The following is a 24,400-nucleotide window of genomic DNA, read 5'->3' on the forward strand; positions in this document are numbered from 1 at the left end:
TCTCAGTTTTAATCAGTGCAATAAATCATATAATTATGTCTAAATTAACCACAAAACTCTTCTAAAACACTTTTGTATTAGTAGTAACAGGAAAAACAACAGCAGTGTTAGGATATTTCCGTTCCACCTTAAAAGGCAGCAGGATGTTTGTGTCACAGCCTGCGTAAGTTCCTGTCTCACAGGATGTTTATGCTATATGTTCCTTTCGTTTTTGTCTGTCTTGCCTGAGCAGTCGGAGCAGACGGTCATGTCTTCTTTTGTTATGACCAACGCCAAATAAACTGTAAATATGCATGTTCTGCTCTCATGCTGTGCAACTTCTTGCTGTGTGAATTCTGCTGTTAAGAGTGTGCTCTAAGCCACAGGCTTAGTGTCGCTAAATAGCTGATACTGCGTGACTACGGGAGGTCGATGGATCGTCCGGCACCGAGCTTGGCAGCTTCAGATGGACTCTATCTCCCTGGCAGTATCCCAACAACAGGTTATGGGCCCAGATTCACGGCACTAGCAGGAGAGTAAGACTGCGACAGACTGCTGAAAGGTATGTTGGAAAAGCGAAAGAAGAGGCTTTTCTGTTGCCGCGGCAGCGTCTTTGATGTCCGGCTGGCCTAATTGGCCTGGGAGCCGAGCCAAGCAGGCTTCGTGATTTATGGGTGCCAAGATAAGGAGTCTCTGAAGTGAAGAAGACTCACGGCTGATGTTAAGAGGTGGAATGGAGTTTTTCCAAGCCTCTGAAGCTGCTGAGTACCCAAAATTAAATCGGGACAATTATGAGACCTGGGCAAAATGGTGTGAGAGTTTGCTGCGTCAGTTTGGAGTCTGGCATACTATATCAGAAGCCACTCCAGTTCCTCGGACAGAGAAATGGCAGGGCCAGAATTTGAAGGCCGTGGATATTATAGTTTTATCCGTCTCTCTGGAGGAAATAAAGACGCTTGCTGGAAATCTCACGGCACGTGATATGTGGGATGCTTTGAAAAAGCCCCACCAGCCAATAATCCCAGCCCAGTGTTTGAATGCATCGGAGGTCCTGGCTGTTTCCCAGAATGCGGGTGAATGCAAGGATGCCGAGGGCACCGGTTGCAAGCTGCAGGGGGAGCTGACTGTGATGTCATCCCAGGCAGCATTCCAGCCTCCAGGGGGAGCCAAGGAGTCGGCAGCTGAGAGCTCTGTTTCCCATGGGAGCCAAGGTCAACTTTGCAGAGGCCGGAAGGCCAGAAGTAAACAAAGGAAAAAGCCTGCAGATGGCCCGAAGCAGAAGGGGGGTGAAAGGCCCACGCCAGTGGAAAACAAGGCTTTGTTTGCTGGCACAGCTTCACCAAAGGCTAAAGGCAAGTCTCATGGCCAGGAGCAGGGGGGCAAGCTGCAAAAGCCCACGCCAGTGGAAAACAAGGCTATGTTTGCTGGCACAGCTTCACCAAAGGCTAAAGGCAAGCTGCAAAAGCCCACGCTGGTGGAAAACAAGGTTTTGTTTGCCAGCAAATCTGCTTCGAAGGGGAAGGCCAGGTTTATTGTTGACTCTGCGGCCACGCGCCATCTCACCAAAGACCGCCATCTGTCTGTCTCCTTCACACCTCAAGATGGAGAGGTCCAGCTGGCTGATGGAAGGACTTTGCAAGCTACAGGAGTTGGGACTGTGAAACTTGAAAGTTTGCATACTACCATTAGTAATGTTCTTTTTGTTCCAGGAGCTGTGGACAATTTGCTTAGTGTCCCACAGCTAAATCGGCGTGGTTTTGAGATTACATTCAAGAGGAATGTCTGTGTCATCAGAAAAGGCAAAGAGGACTTTTTGCATGCAAAGTTGTTGGATGGTTTGTTCTGTCTAACTTATGATGACAATGCTGTTAAATCTAATGCTGATTCTTGTTGTGTTGCACAAACTAACAAGGTTCTTCATGCAGGATGCATTCATGATGCACATCGAAGATTTTGTCACCTCTCTTGGCAAGCGCTAGCCAAGATGCCTGAGTTGGTTGAAGGTTTGGACATCAAACCTTGTAAATTTCACATGAAATGTGTATCTTGTGCAGAGAACAAGGTGAAGGTTGCTCCAAAAGGCAAGGAGTCTAGCAGGCAGGCTTCCAAACCCTACCAGCTAGTTCACGCAGACCTGGTAGGTCCTCTAGCGCCCTCTTTGGGAGGAGCAAGGTACTTCATGGTTCTAATTGATTCTTTTTCCAGGTACATTCATGTGTTTATGCTCGAGCAGAAATCGCAAGCATTTCCTAGGTTCAAGGCATTCTGTGCTTGGTTGGAGAATGCTCATGGTAAACGTATTGGCTGTCTGTTTACTGATCGGGGCGGGGAGTTCACTTCTCAGCAGTTTGAAGCTTTCCTGACTGAGAAGGGAATCCAGCATGACTTGTCAACGCCTAGATCGCCATGGATGAATGGGCTTGCGGAGAGAGCAAATCAAACGTTGCTGCAAGGAATAAAAACCTTGTTGCATGATGCCAACCTCCCTGAGAAGTTTTGGGGGGAGGCTCTCTCGAATTTTGTTTACACTTTTAATCGCAGACTGTCATCACCTATTGGCTGCACTCCCTATGAGAAAATGTTTGGTAAGAAACCTAACACCAAGCACTTGAGAATCTTTGGTTCTGACATGTGGGTGCACACCCCACAAAGCAACAAGCTTGGGAAGCGTGGGGCACATGGTTTGTTCATGGGGTACGATAAAGGTGCATACAGAGTATGGATGACTAACTCAAAATCCATAAAGTTCACAAGGAGTGTTGAGTACAATCCTAAGTGGGGGGAAAATGTGGGAATTTTCCAGAGTTACCCAGAGGAGGATGAAGGTGATGTGAAGAAAGCAGATCATGCTGAGAAAGCTGAGGAAACTGAGGATGATGATGATGATGATGATCAGAGTTCGGATTCCAGTTCAGTGGGCGGCGCTGCTGCTGCTGTCAGTGACAGTGATGACACAGCAGACTACAAGAGCGCAAAGGCCTCAGTCAGACCATCTGATGCGTCTGACAATGAACTGGAAGAACCACTGTTCACCATTGGTCACTTTTCTCCTAAGAAGGAGGAGATGAGTCCAGAAGACTTGCGTCTGGTTCGCAGGTCTGAAAGGGCGACCAAAGGCAAACCTCCAAAGAGATTTGCTGATGAGTTTGCTAAGACAGCAACTGCTGTTCTTAGTAGCTCAGAGAAGGTGTGGGAACCTTCAAGCTTCAAAGAGGTCCAGGAGCTAACCTCTAAAGATGCTGAGCCTTGGCTTAATGCCATGAAGGCTGAAGTTGATTCCTTGAATAGGAACCAAACTTGGGAGCTGGTACCGGTAGTCCCAGGAATGAGACTGGTTGGCAGCAAATGGGTCTTCAAGGCCAAGACAGACCAGAATGGCAAGGTTGTCAGACACAAAGCCAGGTTGGTTGCCAGAGGTTTTTCACAGGTACCAGGGCAGGATTACCACGAGACCTACTCACCCACGGTCAAATATGAGAGCATTCGACTGATGCTCAAGATCGCTGCGGAGGAGAAACTGCATGTTTCCCATCATGACATAAATACAGCTTTTTTGTACGGAATTTTGGCGGAGGAGCTGTACATGCTTCCACCTGACGGGATGCAGATACAGAAGGGAATGGTCTGTAAACTGCGGAAATCCTTATATGGTCTCAAGCAGAGTGCCAGGTGTTGGAACACAAAACTCACTGAAACGTTGCTTTCTCTAGGTTTTCACCAGGGCAAAGCTGATCCGTGTGTGTTTGTCAAGGAGGAGGGGCAAAACAAACTGTATTGTTTATGTTTTGTTGATGATCTTCTGATGTTTTGGAAGAATCAGGCTTTCTACCAAAGCACCCTAGCTCAGCTGAAGGAGCACTTTGACATGAAGGATCTTGGTGAGGTATCCAACTATCTTTCTCTGCAGGTGGAGAGGGACCAAGCAGGTAATTTTCTGGTACACCAAACACAGAAAATTGCTGATGTATTAACCAAGTTGAATTTGGTTGATGCAAACCCAGCAGACACACCGATGGTGACAGGTTACCAGGTTGACAGTACTGCTGAAGCGTTTTCTGACACAACGCTGTACAGATGCATTCTAGGCAAGTTGAATTTCATTGCTAGATGTTCAAGACCTGACATTGCTGTAAGCACTAACCTGCTTAGCAGACATGCTAACAATCCTACTGTTCAGGATTGGAAAGCTCTGAAGCGCATAGCCCGGTATTTGAAAGGGACTATGCACTACAGGCTGAGGTTCACCAGTCAGAAGACTGGAGGTCTTGAAATCTTTGCAGATGCAAGTTTTGGAAGTGACACCACGGATGGTACAAGCACGTCTGGAGTATGCTACATGTACAACCACTGCCTGTTTGACTGGTTGTGCAAAAAGCAGACGACAGTTAGCCTAAGTTCCTGTGAAGCAGAACTCAATGCTCTGTCATTTTCACTCATGGATTGTGAATGGTTGATGCAACTGTTTAAGGACATTGGGGTTTCTGTGAAATGTCCTATACAAGTGTATCAAGACAATAGATCTTGTTTGGCTTTGCTGAACTCGGAGAGTTGCAAGCAAAGGACCAAGTACTTGCAGATTAAGCTACATCGTGCAAGAGAGTGTATTCAGAAAGGACTCATTCAGGTGTCCTACATGCCAGGAAATGAAATTCCTGCTGATCTGTTGTCCAAGGTTGTTAACAGAGAACAACTTAAGGTTTACGTACAAAGGTTGCAATTGGGTTGAACCACAGGTACTACAGGTTACACGGAAAGGGGGAGGATGTTAGGATATTTCCGTTCCACCTTAAAAGGCAGCAGGATGTTTGTGTCACAGCCTGCGTAAGTTCCTGTCTCACAGGATGTTTATGCTATATGTTCCTTTCGTTTTTGTCCGTCTTGCCTGAGCAGTCGGAGCAGACGGTCATGTCTTCTTTTGTTATGACCAACGCCAAATAAACTGTAAATATGCATGTTCTGCTCTCATGCTGTGCAACTTCTTGCTGTGTGAATTCTGCTGTTAAGAGTGTGCTCTAAGCCACAGGCTTAGTGTCGCTAAATAGCTGATACTGCGTGACTACGGGAGGTCGATGGATCGTCCGGCACCGAGCTTGGCAGCTTCAGATGGACTCTATCTCCCTGGCAGTATCCCAACACTTAACAATTAACCACAAAACTCTTCTAAAACACTTTTGTATTAGTAGTAACAGGAAAAACAACAGCAGTGCTTACCCTTTTAGCTTTATATTTAATCAAATGTTTTATGTACTGCCTGTTGAGCAGGCATTTCAAGACAGTGTACAGTAATATAAAATATAATGCCAAAAATATACAAATTAAAATTAAAACCTAATCAAACCATCAGTGAAAAATACTTAAAATTCTACAGTGGCTAGTATTAATAGCCAACAAAGGCCATGCTGAACAAAGGCCATGCTGACACTGTAACAAAGTTGGTCCTCTCAGGTAAGACCATTCTAGAGTGTTGGTGCCACCACAGAAAAGGCCTTCCTCCTGGTTGTTGCCAGATGTATGCAGTAGCACAACTAGGAGAGCCTCTGATAATGTTTTCAGTATGCAAGAAGATCTGGATGTGAGATGTTCTGCCACAATAATATATATATAATAAACAAGATGGAGGATGTACCTCAAGGAAGGACCCCTAGAGAGGAGGCCATTCTTCTGCTGAGTGTCAAGGGCAGCAGTGCTGGAAGTCTACAGCCCTATTCTATGTGCGATGTCACTTCACATAATGTACAAAAGAAAGGTTTTGGCCAAGATTTCAGAATTTTTTAAATTAAAAAAACAGTGCCCAGAAACTCATTTACAGACTTCCTTCAAGCCCTCTGGGGGATGGGCATGGGGCGGGGGAATAAGAAGAGAATGAATCAAGGTCTCAAATTAATCTTCAGCCTCTGGACCTCCCAGTCTTGAAAAATCCTGATCACGACCACCTGCCCCTGCAATAATTAACAGCTGACAAATCTACAAACGTACTCTGTCCAGTGTTCATTCAAAAGGTTGGTTGCAACTGGGTAGTTCAGGGTGTATTCAGCTTGGAAGGACACCAACCTCATGTTCATAATAAACACATATCAAGGCTCTTTTCCTTCTTTAAGTTATGTGAAATGAAGCAGGCAGATTAAGAATTACTATGATTCCAAAAATGCCAGTGCTGCGATAGTGGAGTTCGAACTAAAGCAGCATTCCAATACTACAGAAACATCCAGTTCCAAAACTGTTAACAGGAGAAAACAGTACTGGTGGTACATTTGCAAAAATAATTCTCCGTACCACCACCCCCTGCCCCCAACCCCCACAATGTACCAATACTGCATAACAGCTCCAAAAGATGTGGGCAAACGTAATACTAGGGCTGAATCTAGACACATCGAAGAAGTGTTTCAGTTTAAAGCATTGTAAATTTAAACAGGGAAAACAGGTGGGGGAAAATGGGATTCCACGTCACCATCCGGTGGCACAAAGGTATATTGCACATACACGCATATAAATCGCTTTTTCTTTACCTGTCTAGCTGAGTCCTGAACAATATCATATTTGTTGATAGGATCTAGGCAGGCTTCCTCAAACTTAGCCCTCCAGATGTTTTTGGCCTACAAGTCCCATGATCCCTAGCTAGCAGGACCAGTGGTCAGGGATGGTGGGAATTGTAGTCTCAAAACACCTGGAGGGCCGAGTTTGAGGAAGCCTGATCAAGGGGGTTCTGGCATTACTGGTTTGGAGTAGTAATGAAACTGCAGTAATGAAACTGCCCTATCCGAGTGATTTGACTAACCACAGCAGCAGCTGGTCGACCACTAATATTCACAGACCAAACAACAATGCTCCCAGGTACATGATGCCTTTGTTGCTTTCTTTCATTGTCCAGAGGCTCAGACTGTTAGTCACACTTTGGACACATCGAGAGAAGTATGAAATCATGGTTAACTTGTCCCATCTATTTCAACAGGACCTAGGTGCAAATAACTTGAGTTTTGCTCCAACCAATATACGCCAATTCCACAGAGATTAGTCTCTCAGAGCAGCTTACATGAAGTTTCCTCTAATATATCATTACTGATACACCATTGGTTCAAGTGAGACCTAAAATCATGATGTGCTTTTAGAGTGCTGCATGGACAGAATCAGGGCCAGCCCACCCGTGAGGCAGTGTGTGGGGGCTTCCCCTGGCCGTCTCCAGATGTTGGAGGGGGGGCAGGGTGGGACAGAGGGGGTCCTGCCTCAAGTGGCAAAATATCCTGTGTCAACCCCCTGGACATTAGTGTTATGTGCCACAGGTGCCAGCCCATGGCCAGAACAGTGAGGAAGCAAGTTGTTCCATGGATGGAAGAGATAAGATAAAGTAACAAGCAGTAGAAGTCATAGTGATGCAAATTATAAGGGAAGAGGAAGATGAGATAGAGCCAAGTCTGAAAGCAGTGTTTTCTCTGCATTGTGGGGCAGCGAAGTGAAGGGGTAGATGAAGGCAGGAATTGGTGTCTGTCTAAATCAGGAATGGAACCTATTTGTCATTGATTAAAATTTGATTGTCCCACACTTGTTTGTTATTAATATTGTTCTGTGTGTTTTACTTTTATGTACCTTAAATTTGATGTAAAAACTTTAACAACAACACTTTTTAAAAATCAGGAATAGAGAACTCCGTGGCCTTCCAGATATTGGACTCCAAATTCCATCAGCCAAGTGTTATTCTTTCTTAAATAGGAATAGCAAATTTGTTAGCTTCTGCCTTGCCAAACAGCCCTCATGCTTTCTCAGTCACAGATTTTATGAAACACTTCAAATGCTCCTTAAAGACAACTTGTTTATACTGGAAAATTTAGAGCGTTGCAACAGTACTTTTTTAAAAAAAGCAAGCCACTAAACACTGCTGGATCACAATGGGCCTTTTTCATGACAAGTTCTGGAAGATTTTGAAGACAGAATTCATACAGAAAATGAGACAGTTTATTCTTTAAAAGGGGAAGTTTAGTTAAAATTGCAACGCTTAAATAGGAAGTCACAGGCTTTTTACATGCGAACTGCATGGGACATTTTGTACAGGGGAAAGGCTAAAAGCCTGAAGTAAGATATAGGTAAGACTCAAACTTCAAATAATTTTAAAATGTTAAGATATTTAATGTTTTACTCTGTATGGAAAGCCATGGACTTATTAGAAAGCTGGCTATTTTAATATAGCAGGGAGAATGAAATTGGACACTTCTGCTTACAAATCTACTGCAATTGCTCATCAGAGATAATACGAGAGTTTTCTAATGATTTGACTGGAAACTTAAAGGCACAGCTCCTCAAAGCAGCAAAGCCAAAATTCATACAATTAAGTCAAGTGAATTAACTCTTACGTGAGTTAAAATACAGTAAGATTAAATGTCTTCAGTATAAAAGCACTAGGTTTTTTGCTGTTTGAAATGTAAAGATGGATTAAGCCTTCTATTTCAAGCAGTGAATTGCAGTAGGCAATAGATATAGCACAACAAAAAATAAAGCACTTCTCAAGTTATTCTGTGCCTTTGCTTTACTAAATAAATTCTTCTATTTATGGAATATCACCATTTGGAGACCAGGACTTCTACCTATTTAAGTATGGGCACACTTTCTGAAGACACCAACTCTCTAAGTTAAATAGGCATAAAACACAGAAATCATTCAAGTGAATAAAAATTTGAGACTGAAATTCATGATAGTAATATACAAATTTGTTCTTCAAAAGTGTACGAATCCTGGTTTCTAGGAAGAGGTTGGGGCATTTTACAATCCTGGGTTCTGGGGAGAATCCGTCTAAATTATTAAATTATAATTTTCTAACATTGTAGTAATGTAATACACTGCATTATACAGTGTTTTGGTCTGGTTTGGATGCATACATCTTGGCTTATTAAGACAAGGCAGGGATGAGCCTTGTGCCCAAACACTCAAATCAACTTCAAACTATGGTTTATGGTGTGATCTTGCTCTAATCCCAGTAATCATAGTTCCCCAGCTTGGATGAAATTGAAACAATGGTTAATCAATCCTGGAAGTTTTCAATTTCAGTGCACCTGAAAGAGAATGGGGGGTGCACCTCCCTCCTTCATGTGCACCTGCCAAATGAGGGAAGGTGGGCAGCTACCATGGAGAGGGTCTTTTCAGTGATGGTGCCCCTGTTACAAAACATGCTCCACTGAGATGCTCCCCTGGCAACTACATTTTGGTCTTTAGGGGCACCAGATGAAGACCTTTTTCATTTCCCCAAGGATCTTGTGTTCTAAAAATATGTTCCAGTGTTTTTTAAATGGGGAGTCTACCATTTCTCTTGTTGCCACCCTCCAATTTCTATTGGGGGTGGTAAGTGGAGAAAAAGCCTCAGATTTTCTCAGGACTGGGTGGGCTTGTATGAGTCCATGGGGCAGTGAGCAAGATACAGTGGTACCTTGGTTCTCAAACTTAATCCGTTCAGGAAGTCCGTTCCAAAACCAAAGAGTTCCAAAACCAAGGCATGCTTTCCCATAGAAAGTAATGCAAAATGGATTAATCCGTTCCAGGCTTTTAAAAACAACCCCTAAAACAGCAATTTAACATGAATTTTACTAACTAACAAGACCACTGATCCATAAAATGAAAGCAATAAACAATGTACTGCAGTCACACAATCAATCAATCAGTAGCTGAACTAGGTTCCACACAGTCACAAAAGCAAAACAAAAAGAGCCGCAAAAACAAAAATGCAAATTTTTTTAGCAAAAACAGACAGACCTCAGAGTAACACTCAAAATGGAAGTGTGGCACTCAAAATGGAAGTGTAACACCCAAAACGGAGCACATTCGGCTTCCGAAAAAGTTCGCAAACCGGAACACTTACTTCCAGGTTTGCAGTGCTTGGGTTCCAAGTTGTTTGAGTACCAAGGCATTTGAGAACCAAGGCACCACTGCACTGAATTCAAACAAACACATTAATTTGCATCAATAGGGAAATGAATGGGTGGCTTGGGGACAAAAGTTCTCCCCAGATTGTAACACACAAACATGTCTATAAGTAAGCCTACCAAAAATAACTGCTTAGATGAAACCAGGGGTAGAAACAAGTTTTTGAGTTTTCAAACTAGAACCTGCTTTGTAGGAACAGAAATAAAAACAGGCGAAGGCAGAGAATGTATACAAGGCAGAGAATGAATACAAGGAGCAATTAATATATCAATGTGTATTAATGTAAGAATACACACCAACTTTTTAGATCAAATTTTGAAAAGAAGAGCCTGCAGCTACCAACCTGAAAAGATCTCCAAATTTGCTTCTGAGATGGCTGCAGGACATATAGAGATCATAGAGATAGGCTAAAATACATCTTTCTGGGGAAGAGCATTCTGATGGATTAACGACGTGTTTGACAACACCACATAATCTGTAAAAAGAGAAGAAAATCATTGAGTTGATGACGGGGAGAGTGGTATAGTCCCTTCATATATTTCAGAGCTGAGAATTTTAACACTGTGTGTTCCTAAATCACTGAGCTTCCAAGCTAAAGGGGGATGTTGTTTACATCTCATCCTATATAAAGAGCTTTCTTTCCCTTTTATCTCACCATCACTTTTTTCCAATGCACTTGGGAGTTCTTCGGATTGTTTAGTAAAGAAAAGAAAATGCACCATGGACTTTCCTACCTATGAGCATGGGGCTTTAATTAATTTGATCCTCTCTAGAGCCTAATGATTGTGGTACTTAAGTGGAAGGAGATGAGCATGCCTATCACACAATTCTCATCAATCTCACACAATACGACAATTCTCAAGATTCCTTCAGAGGAATCTATTAGCATTAAACCACTTCCAAAAATAAGTAGAAGATGTGTAGTTTTAAGGAAAATAAACTGAAGCACCATTATCCAAATGCCAGTAATCAAAAATTTCCTAATTCATCCAACAAATCCCAATATAAGTCCCTTTACTAATTACATTTGAATTCCTGAAGGAGTTCAGAGCATTCACAGAAAGGAGTTCAGAGCAGGCACACGGCCAGCTCCTCAGGAAAGGTGAGGTTACATGCACACTAACCCATCTGAACCACAAAAATGTAGATTTTCCCAATTCGGAATCATCCCTGATTATCCTCAACATGCTGTGTTCAATCTAGATTGATTCTAGATCCTGTTGTCACAAGGCTAAGTGTGGTTACTTGATACATGTTTGGAAACTTTCCCCTTGATTAGGTTATCTACTCCTTTTCCTCCCCGCACATGCATCAGGTGAATGAAGAAGGAATTGGCAACAGCATATACACATTAGTCAGGTGGCCCACCCATTGCTGGGACTGCCAAATCTGTTTTCACCTGAACACACTGCAGCGTAATGCATAACCAATCTGCAATGTGCTTGTAGTTATTAATTTTTTTGAATGAAATTAGATTTGCAGGAACAACCTAGATCAAGGTTGTGTTTGGACTATGTAGAATAATAATACAGTGGTAACTTGGGTTAAGAACTTAATTCGTTCTGGAGGTCTGTTCTTAACCTGAAACTGTTCTTAACCTGAAGTACCACTTTAGCTAATGGGGCCTCCTGCTGCCGCCGCGCCACCAGAGCACAATTTCTGTTCTCATCCTGAAGCAAACCCGAGGTAATATTTCTGGGTTAGTGGAGTCTGTAACCTGAAGCGTATGTAACCTGAAGCGTATGTAACCTGAAGCGTATGTAAGCTGAAGCGTATGTAACCCGAGGTATAATAATAATAATAATAATAATAATAATAATAATAATAATAATAATTTATTATTTGTACCCCGCTCGAAAAGCAATTTCCCCAGTCTTCACTGATTCTATAACAAAATGTCATGTATATGCAGGCTGAGAGATAAAGGTGCATCATGTATATTCCCGTTCTTTACTATAATGGCAACAGCAATGTACATTTGCATTCCTGGCTATACAAAAGTTTTGTGTTTTCCACAGACTTTTCAAGCAATACTAAACACTGTTTGCAAACTGAGAATGCACTAATTCTAGCATGTAAGAATGCTATTAACATTGTGAAGTCTTAGAAAAATATTACCACTACAAACCCTTCAAAAACCTGAGCAGTTTGGTCTGGATTCAGAATGAGGCAAGCATGGTAATGTCTCAGGACAGCAACGATGCAAACACACAATCCTGTTGTGTAACTTCCTGCCAAACTGGAGGACTTCAAGAGAAGCTCAGCTTCCACCACACTCAGCTCATTCAGCAGCTGAAATTAAATATATACATATATATGTCTTGGTTACATAAGCCTCCCAGGCCCAAAAAGGAAAAAAGTATTACAGGCAGATATAATGATGCGATGCCTCCTTCCTGCTGTAAAGGAGTAGAAACATGGAAAGGAGATAGAAAAAGCACAACACTGTTTTTCATCATGATAAAAATCATTATGTCTAGACCTGAGTTCAGGTTCCTAAACATAGGAAATGAAATGTAAGCAGCCTTCAAACAAGTTCCTGCAGAAGTGCAGGAGATTTTGTTTTGTTGCCCTGGAAAAACCCTTGGCTTCTTCTATCTCCATGGAAGAAAAGCATAGCATCTGAAGCAGTTCTTTAAAAATATAAATGAAAGCTGTTTGATATAGCAGCTTCTTCAAAAAGGGTTTTAGTGTGAAGTACCTTAAAGTGGTGGTACAACTTAGCTCAAGCACTGTAAGAACTGGTTTGGCTCTGCAATTGATGTACTGCTTGCTACTCGAGTCATGGGCAGAGCAATCCAAATCGCTGGTCCACCACGATGGACAGGGTTGGATAACGCAGAAGTGTCCCAGCTTTTGACACTGGAGGTGCTCTCCCATCAACGAGGAGGCCCTTCCAGTGAGAAGTCCCACAGCAGACCCAAACAAATTGTGGATGAGCAGAAGCTACCACTGGTGGCATTTGGGGAATGGGGATGGGCAAGCACAGGAGCTGCTAGATCATGTGCCAACCATGCCACTATGCTGTGACAGCAACAAGACTTCCACTTGCCCAGGAAAACCTGCTCTTTACTGCTGAATTGGAACAAACCTTGGGTTTTCCATGGATTTGATGTTTGCTCTGATTTAGCACATAAGAGTGGGTTTTCCTAGGGAAAGCGGTGAAGCAAACAGAAAACCACTTGGACCCAAGCCTAGAAAGCATGGGACAAGCGGAAAGCTTTCTATGCACAGGGCTTTGCAAGTGTGGACGAGCCCTGAGTGCTGAAACAGTGAATGAGTGTTCTTGCCTGACACACCTCCACCCTGGCCAGCACAAGCAGAGGGGCTATTGAAGCAGCAATGGCTACACTGCTCCGTCAAACCACACAATTGCCAGCCAGGGATGCGGACTGATACCTCTGTGGCTTACTTGGCATCAGGTATGTGCACTTGACATTTCCGAACATATTTGACTCTCGTACTTTTTGCATAAAAGGGGAAACCGATATCATGTTATGTTAGGCGCAGGGCCGGATTTAGGTTTGATGAGGCCCTAAGCTACTGAAGGTAATGAGGCCCCTTTATATGTCCAGCTGTCCTTTGTCAACAACAAATTGTCGCTGTTTTTTGTGTTGAATATATGCTATTTGGTAATTTGTGGACCTAACAAGTACCTAAAGCCATTTGCACATAACAAAACATGTATTTTATCAAAGTAATTGATGTAGAAATGAGCAAACCAATGATATTTTAGGGAGCAGGCTAGCAGGCGGGGCCCATTACTTACATCATAGGAGCCTACACAACAGAAAACAAAACAAAACACTGTTGCTGTATGTAGGTTTTATTTTATTTGTTTTTATCATATTATTTAGAAATGTACAACCAGGTGTTTTTTTCATTTAATTTTTTGGGGGGTCCCCAAGAGAGTGGGGCCCTAAGCTATAACTTGTTTAGCTTATATGTAAATCCGGCACTGGTTAGGTGCATTCACACTGGCTGTTTACAGGTGAATTATTGCTGGAACTACTGGGTTTATTGCTGTAGTGTTCAGTGCTTTTTTCTGGGGGTACTCAAGAGTATGCTGTATGGGCAACTTTTTTTTCTAGAAGAAAAGCACTGGTAGTGTTTGAACCTGACCAAGAGAAGTTTGGTATGAACTTTTCTTCTCTGCCTCGGGCAGCCTTAGTTCATTCCTAATATTTCAGTGTGGACCGTACAGAATGATACTCTAAAGTATTTTATTGATGAAAATTTTGCAAACCAAATTACTATGCTTTGAAAGTACAGGCATTAACACACCCTAAAATTGAGCATGTTTACTTAGACATAAGTTCAATAGACTTTTCTTCCCAGTAAGAGTGTTTAACATCACAGCCTTAGTTTAAGGTTACCAGACGTCCCCGTTTCCCGGTGACAGACCCCGGATTCACAAATCAGTCCCCTAACAAAATCCATTGAAGATGAAAAGTATCCCTGGATTCATTGATTTACAAATCAGTCCCCTAACAAGATCCACTGAAGTTGAAAAGTGTCCCCAGATTCATTGAAAAAAATCTGGTAACCTTACCTTCGTTACATACTGCAAAGCACTTACTATTATTGGTGCCAATTGTGGGGTGGGGGGAACCGATGAGGCTTTTTTGCACTGACATTCTAAAGAACATTACTGTATTTTTTATTGTTTTATTTGTGAACAAACTTTGAAGCTGCTCTTAAAGCTGGGATGGAAATAATTTAAATGAAGAAATAAGTCCCATTACCTGAACAGCAAAGTCAATAAGCCCATTGATATTTAAAGCAGGCTCCATTAGATCAAAGATAAGCTGTATGTGGTGAGCCAATGGAAGATGATATGATGTCCCTGAAGCAAAACTAGTAATCTGTTCCAGAACATTGTTGGAGATCTGTTTAAAAAAATAAATAAAAATGGAACTGCCAGTAAATTAAAGCACTGCACCAGCTGACGTACCATCATGCCTACAATCACATTTATTTGATTTGCTGTTTTGGATCATTTCCCTAAAGCCACAGACAACAAGCGCAACAACAAGTCTTCTGTATCATGTCCTCCCCCCATGAGTCCCCAAAATCTGCTCCAGAGGATCTCACCACCTTTTGGAGGATAGAAGGAACAGGAACGGGAGAGGAAACTCAATTGCATGCACCAGTGAAACTACAGTCACTGGATAAGGACCTGAAATTTTACATACATTTGCCATCCACACACCTGCCAACTGAGAGTAGCAGCTCATGCATCTAGTTCACGAAAACTTATGCCATAACCAAATCCAAGGTGTCAGAAGACCCTTCGCTATTTTTGCCAAAACAGTCTAACGGGGCTACCTGGTGATGTAGTGAAGAGGGAATGCAGGTGAATGCTGCTCCAGGTCTTTTTTTTCCCCCACAGCAGGAGCAATAACAACATCTGCCAGAGCATGGGGTAATTGATGGCTCCTGCTTGTTCTGACTAGTGAATGCAGTGTTAATGAAGCTTGCAAATTTGTGACAGATTAGCACAGAGGAAGTCAGAGAACGAGGAAATCCACCCAGAAGAGGCTGGATACTTCTTTCCTTTTCATTAATGGGGTTCCTACTTCATGCTACCTGCTTAAATGGGAACACCTCTTTGCATGACCGTTTGTATTTCTAATTGAAATCTAAAGGTCACTTTTCAGCTGGCTAAGGATAGTGCTAATGGTGTTCCTCATGAAATCCTAGAATTGTTCCAGTCTTTCTTGCCTCAAAGTGCACATAAGGAAGTTATTAATGTGCAATGCATCCCAAAGAAAACCACTGCTCCAAGATAGACTACGGTAACACAGTTGATCCTGAAATAAAAGATTACCTGCCTAGATTTCTGATTGCCAAAACACAGTGGAAGAACTACCGATAAAAGCTTGCAAATATGCAGCATCTCTTTACCAATTCATTTGACATGCCGGCAAGAACCTCCAGCTTTTACTGACTGACTGTGAGAGCCTTTGGAATTTTGAAATCTGGTTCTGGCTGTTTTTCCACGTGGCCAACGTATGTATCAACACATTCTTAAAAACATAGCAGCTGTGGAATCTTACTTAAAGAGACATGTGGTGGAGACCAGTTTACATAGTGATTATATGAATTGTCATTAAAAGGCTCTATGAGACATTCCTGGGGCAAAATAAACCATATGTGATTGCAGACTGAATTCTCTACAGATTTAGCAAGATACTAGTCAGGCTGCTCTGTAAGCCTGGAACTTCTTCCCCCTTCTTCCTCCCTCCCTCCCACCCACCCTTCCATAGCCAGACTGAAGAATCTCTTTGCAACACATTCCTTTAGGAATGCATTTTCTGTAAGCACACAAAGGGCCCATTCATACTGTGTGTATAGCAAGCTTCCTGTACCTCCATTAATTCTTGTCCATTTGATGTTCTCCTCCAAATCACCACACACCTTCCCCTCCCTCAATCCAATTTTTCTCATACCATGGAGACTCCAACAACAATGAGAAAATCTAGACTGAGGGGCAACAAAATGTGGGAAAGTGACGAGTTGGAGGAGAACCTTATATGGACAATGGATAATTAATGCAGGTACAGGAAACTTACCATCCACATTAAACAACAATATGGATGAGCCCCAAATCTCTACTCTTCCATCTTCCTCCTCCCCAGTGGCGTAGCGTGGGTTGTCAGCACCCGGGGCAAGGCAAGTAATTTGCGCCCCCTAACCCATGGATTTGTGCCCCCTAACCCGTGGATTTGCGCCCCTAACCCTAACCCCCAGATGTTGCGCCCTCTGCGGCCGGCCCCCCCTGCACCCCCCACGCTACGCCACTGCTCCCCCCCTTTTCTCCAGTTCATGCACACTTTATATTACGACTGAAACTTCAACACAGAAATGGAAAAGATTGCAATTTCTACAGTGGAAAATACCTGACATGTCACTTGATGCTGATCGAAGTATGAAAGCTGTTGCAGTTTTGTAAACACAGTCTCTAATGTCGGAAAGGTTTCCTGTTTGTTCTTCTTGACTTTCTGCCCTTCTTCTCCAGCTAAAACATTTTTTGCACAGTTTACGGCAAAGTCTAATCCAACAAAGATTTATTTGAGAATAAAAAACATAAATTTTCATTGCATGCAACATTGCCAGGGGAAAACTGCAAACACATTCTATATTTAGAACGTCATTGTTTTTTTAGAAGACTGAACTAAACTAAATATTTTTTTAAAAAAATAGCAAACAAATTAATTTGGTTCTAAAGCTTGAGCATGAGAGTGCAAGTTCTTATCAAGAAGGCTATTAACACCGATACATACTTAAGTTGTTTAATGTGTCATGAAAGACAGCTATAAATATAGTTTAAATGGTTTATGTGTCATGCTACATGAAAAACAACAGAAAATATTTGGCTGCCTTGAACAGGATAATTCAGACATGATGATTCTGCAGAGTTCATAAGGTTGCTTCTCATAACTCCCTCTATCCTGGTTTTAAAAGGACAATGAAAGCTCAGCAATGGGCATTCGGGTAATTACCGCTTGTTTCTGTAGTGCTTTTCTTATTTAGGATTTTCAAGATATCTTTGGTAATCTTCTTTAACTGATGCCTTGCCTCTTCACGTTCCTTGCCAACACCATAAAGAAGAATCATGCGCTGGTTACATTCATGACTTGAAGATTCATCCTTTTAATCAAAGAGAAAATACAATAAATCAAGAGGAAGCTGGATAGGAAACGGAAAACAGGGACATCTTAGTAAAGAATTGTGAGAATAATGTAGTAGGACGAGGTAACGTTGGATGAAAAGCTGCAGAAAAAACAAATCGGAGCTTTGCTTAACACGTTGAAAAGTGTATCTCAGGGACTTACATAAAGAGAAAGCAGATCTTAACGAAGTGTAAATGTCATTTATTTGTTTATTACATTTATATCCTGCCTGTCCTCCAAGCAGCTGAAGGTAGCAAATGGGTTGACTTCCTCCCCATTTAATCCTCTCAACAAACCTGTGATATAGGTTAGGATGAGTGACAGTGGTCTCCCAGTGACTCCAAAGTCAGCCAGTGAGGCTCATGGCTGAGTAGGGATTTGAATCCTGGTCTCCCAGGTCCTAGACCATTTTTCTAACCACCACACCACTGCTGCACACAAACTTGTATATAAAAAAGAGGCGCATATACAAACAGAATGCACACATTGCTTTCGCATTTCATTACTTTAACCGAATTCTATTCCTTTCATAAGTCACTTCTCTTTTTATCTATTCAATACATGAAATTAACCACAGGGGAGGAGGTAATTTTGAACGGGGGTTCCGTTCCTGACCCCCTTGCACATCGGCAGAGCGCGCATAAGCCCGCGCTGCGCCATTTTCAGGCCACTTCCGGTTCAGCAGTGATGAGCATGTGCGTGGTCTCGTGTCAATCAGACACGCATAAAATGGCCGCGGCCTGCACTACTATTAAATTCTACCTATTTGTAACTGGAGGATTGCCAAGAAAGCCCAACTTGGTTACATCTCATTTCCAAAAGAGGACATTCTCAAAAATGAGTGGAATATTTGCAGGGAAGATAAAAGATAAAAGGCCACTGTGGGAAAAGGATGCTGGAAATAGATGGGCCAGCAGGCTCATCTTATGGTCTTCTGTTCCTGGACAGATTACTGCTCTTTGTGGGACTGCAGCTACTGCAGAATGCAACTGCCTGATCTCAAATCACAACTCCAGATTTCTTGCGAACTTCTGGACCTAGTACATAAAGCTCTAAACAACATGGAACCCAAGTACACCCCAGACATTGCCTTCTCCAGCTACTGCCCCATCTATTAAAATCTGCTGAGAATGGCCTACTTATTATTCTGACTGTAACTTCTGTTGGGCAGGCAATGACACAAGACAGGGCATTCTCGGTGGTGGCCCCTCACCACAACTGTGGAAATCCCTCTCAAAGGACACTCGGCTTCCCCCCACCTCCATGTTAGCCTCATTTAAGCATTAACTATAAACAAAAACAAAAACCACACAACCAGCCCCTTGGAGCGTGATTTACTTTCTTGATGTTACTGCCATTTTGTATATTTATTTTATTTATTTGTATATGTCTCCAACACTCTAACCAGTCTATGCCATACTGGTTTATGATATTATGATGCTCTTAACATTTTCTTTTTAAATTGAATCATTAGCCACCCTGTGCCCCTACTGGGAGGAAACACAGGATACAAGTATGAGGAATAATGGTAGCCCTGGCTCTGAAGAGGTGTCCGGTTTTCTCAATTTCCAGACTCCTGTTCTGTTGTAAATTTCTCTTGAGGATTTTAAAGTGTTAAGGAGGTTAGTTTCTGCATAGTACAGATCAATAGTAATCTTGTTCAGTTTGAACAGGGACGGATGAGTTCTACAGAAATACCATCTCTTTAAAGTGATAAAAATTGCCCTAGCAACTGTTGCCTAGGCAAACAATACTCATTTTAAAAAAGTATGGCACTGCATCTATTCTGAAAGGGATGTAATCTTATCTTCCACAAATCAGAAGGACATTTATTATGTTAATGTGGTTAAGTTGCACAACCTAGTTCCTGCCAAAAAGCTTTTAAATTACATTATGGTGCGTGCTTTTTGTTTTGCAGAACTGTTACTTAGCTGATTTACATTGGAGAGCGAATGCCAGAATCTACTAAAACTGATCTCAGAACTGTTCTAGGGGAGCACCATAGACTTCAGTGTGTCTACCTTGGAATAATGGGACTGTACTTTGCAACATATATATATTCTTTCCTTAACTAAAAAAAATAAATATTTCCTTTCGGGAGAAAGAAACTGAAGCTGTCACTTGGAATTTGAAACTGCCTCTATTCCAGCTGCTTAAAATCAGAGCGCATCCTAAGGACTTAAGCCCAGTACTTCCTCTTTGCCTGTTCTGATTCACTCGCTTGGGCTCCTTTCTGCATGGGACGGATATTTTTTTGCTGATGAAGTCTACTAAGTGAATATTGCCTCATGACAATCAGTCACACACCTAGACAAAAAGAGAAGACAACTGAGAACAGCACACTTTCACTTCCAGCAAATGCAACCATCCAAAACAAGAAAGCCCAAGATCTCTTTTTTCTGCAGCTGATCAAGGTAACTTTATAATTTCTACTGTAATTTTTATTTGCCCCTGCATTCTGTACATCAGCCAGTTACTTATTTTCCTGCTATGTTTCATGCAAACTTTATTGTGCTATATATATTTTTTAAGTCCTGCAATATGTAAAAAGGCACGAAAGTTACAATGCTTGTGTGCCATGTTTTGGTGTAAAATGCTAGGCAACTATCAGTCATAGAATTTACAGAGGGCCAAGTATGCAACTATCATTTATAGAGGTCAAATATATTTAATGTGACAATCACCTGCACTTATAGCTGAAAGCAAACATGAAACATTCCTGTTTCAAACAGTAATCTATTTAGGCTATATAGATATGCAGAAAAGGGGAAAAAACACAAAGATTAGCTATCTTTTACATAGTTGCAGACATTCTAGTTCGAAAGTACGTCAAAGTGCAAGTAGATAAATAGGAACCGCTCCGGCGGGAAGGTAAACGGTGTTTCCATGCGCTGCTCTGGTTTGCCAGAAGCGGCTTAGTCATGCTGGCCACATGACCCGGAATCTGTACGCTGGCTGCCTCGGCCAATAAAGCGAGATGAGCGCCGCAACCCCAGAGTCGTCCGCAACTGGACCTAACAGTCAGGGGTCCCTTTACCTTTACCTAAACATTCTAAAAGCATGCATACTGCCACTTCTCTGCTCATTTGTTCTTGAAAAATTCCACTTAAGATTAAAATAGCTTGGGCACTTCTATGGTTTCTAATGTTTTCTGCTTGAAAATGTGTGCTGAGCAGATTTTGTAATAAAGCTACTGTAAGATGAGGAAGTGAAGTTGCATGGAGCTAATCTCTTTATAAATATTTTGACATCTCCAGGTAAGTATCGTTTTTTATTCACCCACTCCTGGCTGCTGCAAATCAGGTCTGCCCTTCTGCAGAAATATATGTTTTTTCTATGCTCTCCCTATACAATTCAGAAGCAAATGCTTCTCCCGATGGGAACCATTCTCTGAATACACATAAAAGTGCAAATCAAAAAGCCTAGGGTAAACCTCTTCTATGAGTACAGTAGACATTTATGAGTGGCCAAAAAAGAGAGAGAGAGGAAATGCATCATCAACAGAGAGGGCAAAAGGTGAAATAGATCCACACGAAATTTGCATGTGCTGATTCATATTCATTAGATGCAAACTTAGAAAGAATTAATATAACAGAAATACAACGGAGCTCATCACAGTGGAGAAGACTGCAACCAGAGTGCTTGCACAATCCAGGTGGTAACAGTGGCTGGGCAACTTCAAGGCCCCTTCTCTTCCTTGTTTGTCACCTTGACTCAACACCTTGTTCGCTTTCAAATAGAGGACACCCTCTGATAGATACATGCTTTATCTCCTTAACGCTTAAGGCTCCTCCAAAAAACCCAAAAAACCCTATTCATTGATTTAACATTCATTCTTATTTTCTTGTAATTCTTAGATTGTACTTTTATTATTTGTTGTGAGGCGCTTGTAAGCCTATGAGCATTCATCTTGCATTTTTCCTGAGTTTGCTTGCATGTCGTCTTATTAATCATTCATCATTCCTACACTTTTCAAGGCACTTCCCAGTCAGTTTCCAAACAAGAAGTCGGGGTGTGTGTGTTTTTTTTAAAAAATGGATCTGCTATGCTAGGACAATAGTGCTTTAACTGAGTGAACCTAAATTTACAGTATGATCTGGACCCCAGGCCCCACCCCACAAAATGCTGACAGACTGGAGGCACACTTAGTCATTAAAAAATGTGTCCAGTGGATGCACATGGAAGACTCAGTTGAGTGGAGCCCTCTGTGCTCCCAACTCCATGAGCCATGAACCATATCTAATAGTTTACAAAAAAATACCTAGATAATTCCCATTTTGCTCCTATTTTGGTTCGAGTTGGGGCAACAAACCATGCCATAATCCCTGGCTTAGCATTATGTCCTAACTAGAGGTTGAGGTTTGTTTCACTGCAAACAAAACACACAATGGCTGTACTCTTTGGAGGCATTTTGCTTCTGAATTCCAGTTCCTGGAAACTGCAAGGGGAGAAAGTGTTACTGCGCTCAGAACATGCTTAGAGGCTTTCCATAGGCATCTGCTGACCCCGTAAGAACAGGATGCTGAGCTAGATGAGTCATTTGCTTGAACCAGCAGTCTCTTCTACTGTTTTTATGTGAATTCAAGGTTTGTTCTTGGTTTACTAATTGGAACTTGGAATAAAAACAGCATTATGTCTGAACCGGAGACAGTGGCTTATTTTACTCCAAATTACATTTCTTTGTCTTGGCATTTTATTTTAGGTTAAAAACAAAGAGGAATGTCAGAGAATTCCTGTTCTATACCAATTATGCAAATCATTTTTTCAAATTAAAAAGTCAATAGGTTACTTTAATTTTTACGGCTATTAGCCCATAAAATATGTACAAACATAAAAACACAGGGACATAAAAACAGATATATCCGACAGCAGGAGGTGAACACCACGATGCAAGGGTGGGTCATTGAGCAGAGCCAAGTGACAGCTTGGGGCCAGGAGAGCTCCAAGGGACAGATCACAGAAAAGGAAAACTGAAGACGAACTCCGACATGCACTCTCATCATAACAGTTCGATTAGTTTTGATGTTGTTGTTGGTTTTTGGTGGTTTTTGAGTGTGAGATAACCGCATTTAGAAATCTCGCCACCTGCAGAGTTACAGAAGGATCTGTATCCTGCAAAAGCAGTGCGGCGTGTGACTCAACAGGCCTGCCAACCAAGCGCAGTAAAGCAGGACCCAGGAATTTAGCCCTGGCTACGCTATGTAGGGGACAGTTGAACATAAAAGTCAATAGGAATATTAGTGTAAAATAATATAAACACTAAGACATTCTGAAACTACTTAATCTATTTATGCCATAATTTCAGGAGTCTAATATAAGGTTTCAACTTCCTTATCCAAGTAACATGGTTCACTGGCAGCACAATGTACACATGCCTGCTCAGAAGTCAGTCACACCAAGTTCTATAGGAGTTACTCCCACAGACGTATGTATAGAATTGACCAGGCCTTTAAAATTGTTTGTGACTTAAAATCTGAGCTTTTAAGTCTGATGTGTGACTGGTTTTACCTCTTCGTCTGCAGGTTAACAAGTTTTATGCTACCATTTGTTTACAAATTACAGTGGTACCTCGGGTTACATACACTTCAGGTTATATACGCTTCAGGTTACAGACTCCGCTAATACCTCGGGTTAAGAACTTTGCTTCAGGATGAGAACAGAAATCATGCGGTGCTGGCGTGGCGGCAGCAGGAGACCCCATTAGCTAAAGTGGTGCTTCAGGTTAAGAACAGTTTCAGGTTAAGAACAGACCTCCAGAACGAATTAAGTACTTAACCCGAGGTACCACTGTATTGTATTTAAAAGTTTTATTATTTTACTTCTTATGAATCACCCAAAGGACATTTGTTGTGTGGCCTAGTAAACAAATATTGCTCTCCTCCAATCCATTCAGTAGAAACTAAGTCCAATAATATAAATCCAAGGAAGGGAATTCAAGACTAAACCTTCATTTGGAAATAAATACATCAATGTGTGCACCAGATCTGTCATTCCAGTAAGAGATATGCATGTTCTTATTTAGCATCAACCACAAGGTGGCCCCAGCAATATACAGAAAAGCTGGCCAGCGATAGCACAGTACTCTTGGAAATATACCGTATTTTTCGTTGTATAAGACTACATTTTTTTCCTTTAAAATAATGTCAAAAATTAGGGGGTGTCTTATACATGGGGTGTCTTATAGACGGGAAAATACAATACTTTCCACTAAGACTTACACAAGAAAAAGTGAAAGTCAGGGAGGAAAGGTCTAGCTTAACATCACCTTGTGTGGTTTACATCACCACATGATCTTCCTCCATTTCGGTTCTGACTCCTTAAGGATTTGGACCAGTTTTGGCCCAGTTCCTAAGACACATCAGGAACTAATGGCAAAGTCTGCACCTCATCCTGGAAGGAGTTCCTACTTAAAGTCTACACTTCCACAATTGAATGTGGGGAAGTCATCGGCTTATTATAAAGGAACTTAACATTAGCACATCTTGTATTATTTAGATGCACGTGAGAAGGTACACAGTCTCCCATGGCTCAAAATAGTGTGCTATTTGGAGTGGGGGACCTATCTGCAAGCAGGGACTTAGCCTGCTTTGATATAGTGGAAAGCTGCCGTGCACGTAGGCCAGTGAATCTTCCTGAAAGAATGGATTCCACCTTGATGCTTGGGTTGCTGAGACCAGTTTTGGAAACGTGAAAACAAGTAATGTGAAAAAGCTAGTAGGTACCTGCCATGTTTATACATAACAGATATGAAGTTTCTCTGTTATTTTTACTTAAGCATGCAGGTTGTCTGTGTTCTCTACCTCATAACAGGGCTTTTTTATGCTTAAAAGGTTGTCCACATT

General features: G+C 41.8%; 2 protein-coding genes across 9 annotated transcripts in view; one reads left to right on the top strand and one right to left on the bottom strand.

Moving 5' to 3' along the window:
• The window catches only part of MED12L (mediator complex subunit 12L), a 180,406-nt gene that overhangs the window by 52,112 nt on the left and 103,894 nt on the right, over positions 1–24,400 (bottom strand). For 3 of the 6 annotated variants that reach the window (XR_014547948.1, XM_083613024.1, XM_083613021.1), the window contains 5 exons: positions 17,388–17,535; positions 16,785–16,903; positions 14,628–14,771; positions 12,011–12,174; positions 10,226–10,357 (listed from right to left, as the gene is read on the bottom strand). Coding sequence is in view for 5 of the 6 variants with exons in the window: in XM_083613024.1 (XP_083469150.1) it covers positions 10,226–10,357; positions 12,011–12,174; positions 14,628–14,771; positions 16,785–16,903; positions 17,388–17,535 (707 nt within the window). In the remaining variant the exon portion in view is untranslated. Of the gene's footprint in view, positions 1–10,225; positions 10,358–12,010; positions 12,175–14,627; positions 14,772–16,784; positions 16,937–17,387; positions 17,536–24,400 lie in introns of all 6 variants that reach the window. The other 3 variants (XM_083613020.1, XM_083613022.1, XM_083613023.1) reach the window with 1 other exon arrangement.
• Positions 1–24,400, top strand: part of P2RY12 (purinergic receptor P2Y12) — a 28,744-nt gene that overhangs the window by 2,980 nt on the left and 1,364 nt on the right. The window contains exons 1-3 of one of the 3 annotated variants that reach the window (XM_083613515.1): positions 7,999–8,054; positions 11,198–11,297; positions 19,477–19,972. In XM_083613515.1, the coding sequence (XP_083469641.1) occupies positions 19,847–19,972 (126 nt within the window). In that variant the 5' untranslated portion in view covers positions 7,999–8,054; positions 11,198–11,297; positions 19,477–19,846. Of the gene's footprint in view, positions 1–7,983; positions 8,055–11,197; positions 11,298–19,476; positions 19,973–24,400 lie in introns of those variants that run through there. The other 2 variants (XM_083613514.1, XM_083613516.1) reach the window with 2 other exon arrangements.

Source organism: Podarcis filfolensis (assembly GCF_964270895.1).
Source record: "Podarcis filfolensis genome assembly, chromosome: 5".
NCBI classification, from domain to species: domain Eukaryota; kingdom Metazoa; phylum Chordata; class Lepidosauria; order Squamata; family Lacertidae; genus Podarcis; species Podarcis filfolensis.